Source organism: Malus sylvestris, chromosome 15 (assembly GCF_916048215.2).
Source record: "Malus sylvestris chromosome 15, drMalSylv7.2, whole genome shotgun sequence".
Taxonomy (NCBI): Eukaryota; Viridiplantae; Streptophyta; class Magnoliopsida; order Rosales; family Rosaceae; genus Malus; species Malus sylvestris.
The window spans coordinates 54,742,041-54,750,349 of NC_062274.1; the positions used below are offsets into that span (position 1 = coordinate 54,742,041).

Genomic DNA, 8,309 nt, shown 5'->3' on the forward strand with positions numbered 1-8,309 from the left:
TAGGCTTTGTCCGCGAAGTCAATTACCCGACATGGGTAGCAAATGTGGTCCTTGTTAAGAAAAATCCGACCAAAGAAAGTCTTTTGCTTCAAAAGGTCTTGTGGAGAATGTGTGTTGACTACACCGACCTAAACAAAGGGTGTCCGAAAGATAGCTTCCCTCTTCCTCTTATTGACAGACTTATAGACTCTACGGCCGGGTGTGAACTCCTGAGCTTCATGGATGCTTACTCAGGATACAACCAAATCCTCATGAACCCTTCGGATCAAGAACACACAGCCTTCACTACCGACAGAGGACTATACTGCTATAAAGTCATGCCTTTCGGCCTAAAGAATGCAGGAGCGACTTATCAGAGACTAGTCAACTCAATGTTCGCCGAGCAGATTGGGAAGAGCATGGAAGTTTACGTTGATGATATGTTAGTCAAGAGCAAACATGCTGACCAACACATCACCAACCTATCTGAAACTTTCACTATTTTGAAGAGGTATCGAATGAGGTTAAACCCCAACAAATGTGCCTTCGGCGTAGGCTCTGGCAAATTCTTAGGTTTCATGATTAGCCAACGAGGCATTGAAGCTAATCCCGAGAAGATCAAAGCAATCCTCGACATGAAGGAACCGGTAACTTCAAAGGACATCCAGAGCCTTACTGGCAAGGTGGCAGCCTTAACCAGGTTCATTTCTAAGGCCACAGACAAATGTGCTCCCTTTTTTAAAGCACTTAAGGGAAGTAGGAAGTACATTACATGGACTGATGAATGTGCCGAGGCATTCAAAAACCTCAAGGAGTACATGAGTAAAGCCCCTCTACTCTCCAAGCCCGAGGTAGGAGACATTCTCATTATCTACCTATCGGTATCAGCTTCAGCCGTAAGTTCCGTTCTCATTCGAAAGGATGGGAATATTGAGCGACCTGTCTACTACGCTAGCAAAGCCCTACAAGATGCGGAGACACGATACTCCAACATTGAGAAATTAGCTCTAGCATTGGTCATGTCTGCTCGGAAACTTCGCCCTTATTTCCAAGCACACGCCATCATCGTGCTTACCAATCACCCTCTTCGACAGATACTCCAGAGTCCTGACACGTCTGGGCGAATGATCAAATGGGCGATAGCATTGGGTGAGTTTGACATCTCCTACCAACCAAAACCAGCCGAAAAAGGTCAAGCAGTAGCAGATTTCATTGCCGACTTCACATATCCGGTTAACATTGCTTCTACACCTGAAGCAGTGGCTTCATTACCCCCGGAAGCTCAGAAGGTAGAATCAACGACCTCAGCTTGGAGTCTGTATGTTGATGGCTCATCCAACCAACAGGGCTGTGGAGCGGGACTAGTCTTGACTACGCCCGACAAAGTAGCAATGGAGTATGCTCTTCGTTTCAAATTCAAGGCATCAAACAATGAGGCCGAGTATGAAGCCCTTCTGGCAGGATTACGTTTGGCCAAACACCTCGGGGTTAAACAAATTGATATTTTCAGTGACTCCCAATTAGTGGTCAACCAGGTTACCAACAACTTTGATGCTAAGGACAGCTCCATGGCAGCATATCTTGCGCAAACACAACTTTTGCTCAAACACTTCCACTACCAGATCACCCAAGTTCCTCGAGCGGCAAACAGTCATGCAGACGCCCTGGCTCGCCTCGCCTCAGCTGTGGAAGACAAGATTGGAAGAAAAATTCATGTCGAACTGTTGGCAACACCAAGCACCATGGCCGCAGAAGTATGCAACTTACAACAGGGGGATAGTTGGATCACCCCGATCTATAATTTCCTTGCTCATGGCACCCTCCCAAATGATAAAGTCCAGGCTAAGCAAATTCGATACAAGTCTACCCGCTACCTGATCATCAATGATCAACTCTATAAGCGAGGTTTTAGCCTGCCATACTTAAGGTGTCTTACGCCTGCCGAGGCGGAAATCGTCCTTCGGGAAATACATGAGGGAGTCTGTGGAGATCATGCTGGATCTCGGTCCCTAGCACACAAGACTTTTCGCCAAGGATATTACTGGCCAACACTCCACCAGGATGCCATCAAAGTATCCCGCTCATGTGACAAATGTCAACGATATGCAACTATTCCTCATTCCCCTCCAGAGCCTCTTACTCCTATGATCAGCCCTTGGCCCTTCGCCCAGTGGGGACTTGATTTGATCGGCCCAATGCCGGCAGGGAAGGGCAAAGTCTGTTACGCAGTCGTTGCAGTGGACTACTTCACAAAGTGGGCCGAAGTAGAACCCTTGGCAACCATTACTGAGGCAAAGATAGAAGACTTTGTGTGGAAGAACATCCTTTGTAGATTCGGCATTCCCAATGCGATAGTCACTGACAATGGGCGACAGTTTGACAACAAGAAGTTCAGGTTGTTCTGCTCTAAGTTCAACATCAACTTATGCTTTGCCTCTCCAGCTCATGCCCAGTCTAATGGACAAGTTGAAGCCATCAACAAAATAATCAAGCGCACTTTGAAAACCAGCTTGGACAAAGCTAAAGGCTGTTGGCCAGAATTTGTACCCCAAGTTCTTTGGTCATATCGCACTTCATATCGGACTTCAACAGGAGAAACTCCATTCTCACTTGCCTTTGGCACAGAGGCGGTTGTCCCTGTTGAGCTCGAGCAAGCAACATTCCGAGTCCAGAACTACATTCAAAGTGAAAATGACAAACAACTCACCCTCAACTTGGATTTAGTCGAGGAACACAGAAACCAAGCTCACTTGAGGAATGTCGCCTACAAGCAGCGCATCTCCAACTATTATGACTCTAGGGTCAAGCTTCGTTCTTTCAAAATAGGAGACTGGGTCTTAAAGAAAAGATTACTCTGCGACAGAGTCCCGAGTGAAGGCACACTTAGTCCAAACTGGGATGGACCGTATGAAGTCATTGGCATCAGTCGCCCTGGCTCTTACACACTTAGAAGCTCCGATGGCAAGACCCTTGGCCATCCATGGAACGCTGATCACTTGAAGTACTACTACAAATAGACTCACGATGTACAAGTGTTGAGCTATAGCCGTTCGGCATCCTATGTAATGAAGGCCATTTGGCAATGAATTCAATAAAGAGGTAATTTAGCCAACTCAGCCCTCACTCTTTTACATTCCTAGCAAGGGAACACTCAAGTGTTGAAACCTCAAAGCAGATATATCCAACACGAAACAAAATCTAAGTATGTGTTGACAAGACTATACAAAGAAAGGAACAACCAAACAATGGCTTATATCCAAACAATAGATCTATTCATACATAGCCAAACATGCATTAATAATAGTGCAAACACTCATAAACACCTAAAATCCAAAACTCTCAAGCTTATAACATGGGCACATGTTATACACACATCAGACTACTACATCCAGAATACATGCAGATAGTAAAGACACTGCTATTCATTCTCATCTGAAGCCGAACCCCTGGCAGTATCATTCCGCGTCCTACCATCATCCTCTGCATCCCCAAGATCCTCTTCACCATGCTGAGTCTGTGCATCAGCACTACCTTCATTATCAGACTCATCTTCGCTGCTAGGATCAACAGCAAGGACAAATGTCTCGCCCTTTCGATGATGCTCATCTATATCTTCGTGGTATTTTCGAAGAATGCTCCCATCATCATAACGATCAAGGACGGCCATCCATTTCCTTTTTTCAAAGCGAGCTTCTTGAGCACAGTAGGGTTTAATAGCAAGATGAAAGGTCGAAGAACTTAAGTATTCTTGCACAGCAGCCTCCCTTTCAGTTGGAATGCTCTTCTCCAGTTCAGAAATCTCAACTAAGGCACCATCCAATTCTCCCCTAACCTTGGATACTTCCAAGGTAGCCACCTCCAACTGTTTTTTAGTTGCCTCAAACAATTTCTTAAGCCTTAGGTTCTCACCATTTCGCCTTTTCAAGCTCTCCATGGTTTCATCCTTCAGTTGGAGAGCCTGAGTCAAAAGTCCCTTATTCCTTCGGGCCTCGTCCACAAGCTGCTTATTCTCCTTCAGTTTTGCCTTGTACCGCTCAACCTCTTGCAGTCTGTCGTGATACTCGGCCATGACCTGCATGGCAAGACGATCATCACTACCTAAATAATGATAATAAAGAGGAAAAAGTAAGGAAATGACAAAGTAACACTCACATATGAAGACAGCTTCAACATCCGGTCGCAATCCGATTCATCCTTAGCTAAGGGCTCTCCGAGCTCATCGAAGGCGAATCGACGCCCTGCCAAGCAATTGTTGATATCCCCAAAATCCTTTGGCCGCGTGGCAACCCTCAAGTCCTTCCACGGGACACTGCCAGCTCTTTCCTTGCCTTTCCCCTCATGGCGGGAACCAGGATCACTTTCCTGGACAGTGTGCTCCATAGTAAGAGGATGAGGCAACAGTCGGCTCCCTTCTCCTGCAACTACGGCAGTAGCATTATCAACGGTCTCGACTCCAGTCTTCCTAAAGGCAGGCCCCTTAAGGACCCCATCTTGGGACTTAGGTCTAACGGATGGTTCCCCTCGGAACTTATGAATTTTCTTATGCGGTAGGATGTCTTCCGAAGGAACTAACACTGGTGCTTTCCTTTTATGGGTGCTAGTCCCTGTTTTCTTGCTTACCTTCTCCACTGCATAAGGAAAATCAAAATAAGAAATACAACTTTCCAAATAAAGTAAGGAATTGAGCTAAGTTTACATGAAGGATACAACTTACTCGATCGTCCCTGGCTCTCGGAAACTAAGGGTTGGAAACCGTACCGACGAAATAAGGGTCGTAGCTTGCTTAAGTGTCTATCCTCTTTGGGCACCCTCAACACCTTCTCTATGTCAGATAGCTCCTGCCCAAACAGTTGGATGGTGCCCCGCGTCACTACATGAAGCAAAGTGTTAGAAGCAAGAAAAGACCACAACAAATAGCAAATAGTACGAACAGTTGATACGTTACAACCTACAGTCTGGAAGTGAGTAAGCACACGTCGCTCAGGCGTGACACCCTTATCATACTCCCAATCATTATACAGAAAGCACCAACGGTTTTTCCATGTGTAGTATGCCTTTTTCTTACCATACACAATACGCTCTCTCTCACTCCGACATGCACACTCGGCATAACCAGTGCATGATTTTGCTGGGCGCATCTTGTAACAGTAACGCCACTGATGGAAGGAAGGCTCACACAACCCACACTCCATCCAAATGATATAAAATCCAATCAAAGTATCCCAGAAACCAGGATTGAGTTGCCCAGGTGCATATCCGATCAAAGATAACATCTTTTGCAACCACGGATGTAAAGGTAGTCTCACCCCTAAAGTCAGTAATATCTGGGTGTAGAACATAACATGACCCTGGGGAGGCTCAGAAGGCCATTCTTCATCATGTACCAAACGTATCCCTACACTACGAGGGATATTACATGACTGCCTTAGCGCCTCAACCTGCTTCTCATTATCTAACAAGTTATTCTTTAGATGGTCTGCTGTGAACTCAGAGCGAACTATGGGTATGGCATCAAAAACAACCCCCTCACCCAACGCCATGGAGGAAGAACTAGCAATAGCTAAAGTTTGACGGTTGGGAAGATCATCCAATGTTTCTCTAGTACCGGACTCTAACAAAGACCCTGAAGACTCCGACATTGCAGACTCAGACTTAGAGCTAAAGCTAGAAGAGCCCTCATCACTAGAACTTCCAGGCTCTGACATCTACAATAAGAAGAAACAAATTCTATCACTACATGCATGATCAAAACATAAGGAAGTTCCTATATTACCCACATGAAGATGGTGCAAAGCGATGCCGGAACCCTTCTCAATCAGAAAGCAATCCGTCTTCCACAGTCACTACAAAACAAGCAAATGAAGACCGTGTCAAGCGCCAAAAAAAAAAAAAAAAAAAAAAAAAAAAAAAAACAGCTTCATCCAAAAAAGCTTCACCCGAAAAGCTTCACCTCCAAAGCTTCACCCACAAAGCTTCACCTCAAAAGCTTCACCCACAAAGCTTCACCCAAAAAAGCTTCACCCACAAAGCTTCACCCAAAAAAAGCTTCACCCGAAAAGCTTCACCCCCAAAGCTTCACTTAAAAAAGCTTCACCTCCAAAGCTTCACCCACAAAGCTTCACCTAAAAAGCTTCACCCACAAAGCTTCACCCAAAAAAGCTTCACCCGAAAAGCTTCACCTCCAAAGCTTCACCCACAAAGCTTCACCGCAAAAGCTTCACCCACAAAGCTTCACCCAAAAAAGCTTCACCCGAAAAGCTTCACCTCCAAAGCTTCACAAGGGCCCAAAGCTTCACTTAAAAAAGCTTCACCTACAAAGCTTCACCTAAAAAAGCTTCACCTAGAAAGCTTCATCTACATACTTTCACCATCAAAGCTTCACCATCAAAGCTTCACCTAGAAAGCTTCATCTACAAAGCTTCATCTACAAAGCTTCACCATCAAAGCTTCACCTAGAAAGCTTCACCTACAAAGCTTCAACACAAAACCTTGCTCCAAATAAACAAATTTTGTTCACACAACCTAAACATTTTTTGTTTTACACCCACAAGGGCCCAAAATCTTCCTTCTTATTTATTCACTTATATATGTTCCCAAACATATTATGATAGATCAAATAATAATTCAAAGTCCAAAATTTAGTTATGGACAAAAATACAAGCAATTCACCAGTACTGAAGTTGCTACAAAAACTGGAATCTTCCCCAGCCTAGAAATCCAACAAAGCTTCGCCTCCTTTTCTCTATCAAATTTTTGCAGCTGCTGCTTCTCTCCAATGGAGCTGAATTTTGGACACCCTCTAGTTCTTGAGCAGATGAACAACTTTCAAGAAGGAACCATTTCTGTTTGAGCCACGGAAATTAAAGTGTTGAAGCTCCAAGCATGACAGTCGGATTCTTGCAGATTTCGAAGCTGCTGTGATGTTTCGAAGATCTGGAAATATTTAACCATTAGTTCATTCTGAATTTTTGATATGTTATGAAAGAGACGATGAGGAACAACTTCAATGAAGAAAGCATGCTGATCTGAACAATAGAAAATAGAGTTTCAAAGCTCACAACAAATCTGACGGGTTGACAGAAAAATAATAACCAGTCATTCATCATACCTGGATTTCTGGAGTTATACTTCTCCGAGGGATCTCAAATTTGGATATGTTGAAGTTCACAAGCTGAGGAACAACTTCAATGAAGAAAGCATGCTGATCTGAGCAAGAGAAAATAGAGTTTCAAAGCTCACAACAAATCTGACGGGTTGACAGAAAAATAATAACCAGTCATTCATCATACCTGAATTTCTTGAGTTATACAGCTCCGAGGGATCTCAAATTTGGATATGTTGTAGTTCACAAGCTGAGGAACAACTTCAATGAAGAAAGCATGCTTATTTGAGCAAGATAAAATAGAGTTTCAAAGCTCACAACAAATCTGACGGGTTGACAGACAAATGATAAACAGTCACTCATCATACCTGGATTTCTGGAGTTATACTGCTCCGAGGGACCTCAAATTTGGATATGTTGTAGTTCACAAGTTAAGGAACAACTTCGATGAAGAAAGTATGTTGATCTGAGCAAGAGAAAATGGAGTTTTTGAAGCTCACAACAAGTCTGACGCGTTGATATACAAATGACGAACAATCACTCATCATACCTGAATTTCTGGAGTTGTACTGCTCCGATGGATCTCCAATTCGGATATGTTGTAGTTCACGAGCTAAGGAACAACTTTCATGAAGATGGTTTTGCGATCTGAGCCACAGAAAATGGTGTTATATTGAAGAAAAGCTAAAGGAAGACTAAAGCAAAGCAAAAGAGAAGCTAAAGGAAGACAAAATCATGGCACATGATAATGAGTCATACCCTACCCCTCATTCAGCTCCATTCGAATACACCCATGTAAATGACACAAGAAAAAGGGAGGGAGTAAAAAAAAAAAAAAAAAAAAAAAAAAAAAAAAAAAAAAAAAGTTCCTAGCCTCCACTTCTTTGGGCCTAACACATCTTCATAACAAAAAACAATATATGAAGAAAGAGCCCTGGGTTACCACTTCGAAAAGAAACAAGTGAAGTTTTCCTACTCATGACATTGACTACTAGCTAGACACCTCATTCGGCAACTCTCTTCGCCTGAAGACTTGGGGGACTCCCACCATATGCTACTGCACCTTGATACTCGGCAGTCTCACAACCACTCAGTGACTTGGATTTTTCAAGTCTCCAACCGAGAAGTTTTCCTCACTCGGGAAATTAAGGGAACACTACCTCAAACTACATGCTCCACTCACAAAGCTTCAACAATACAGGTTTCAACAAAAGCAAAAAATTCAAAG

At 43.7% G+C, this 8,309-nt stretch overlaps 1 protein-coding gene and 1 long non-coding RNA gene across 2 annotated transcripts; both read right to left on the reverse strand.

Annotated features, from left to right (window-relative positions):
* Positions 1-3,204: 3,204 nt before the first annotated feature.
* LOC126605275 (uncharacterized) lies at positions 3,205-6,020 on the reverse strand. Its single transcript, XM_050272651.1, has 4 exons — positions 4,928-6,020; positions 4,694-4,849; positions 4,132-4,607; positions 3,205-4,051 (listed from the first exon to the last, which is right to left on the reverse strand). The coding sequence occupies exons 1-4, from the start codon at positions 5,682-5,684 to the stop codon at positions 3,398-3,400; spliced, it is 2,043 nt and encodes a 680-aa protein (XP_050128608.1). The 5' UTR covers positions 5,685-6,020; the 3' UTR covers positions 3,205-3,397.
* A 510-nt stretch (positions 6,021-6,530) lies between these two features.
* On the reverse strand, positions 6,531-7,845 carry LOC126605285 (uncharacterized). Its single transcript, XR_007616903.1, has 4 exons — positions 7,632-7,845; positions 7,450-7,547; positions 7,088-7,185; positions 6,531-6,912 (listed from the first exon to the last, which is right to left on the reverse strand). It is a non-coding gene; the product is annotated as an uncharacterized LOC126605285 (long non-coding RNA).
* Positions 7,846-8,309: the final 464 nt, after the last annotated feature.

Coding starts and splice junctions, on each gene's coding strand:
- LOC126605275 (XM_050272651.1), bottom strand. CDS start 5,684: ATGTCAGAGCCTGGAAGTTCTAGTGATGAGGGCTCTTCTAGCTTTAGC. Junction 4,608..4,693: donor CGAGAGCCAGGGACGATCGA/GTAAGTTGTATC, acceptor TTCCTTATGCAG/TGGAGAAGGTAAGCAAGAAA. Junction 4,052..4,131: donor TGTTGAAGCTGTCTTCATAT/GTGAGTGTTACT, acceptor CTTGCCATGCAG/GTCATGGCCGAGTATCACGA.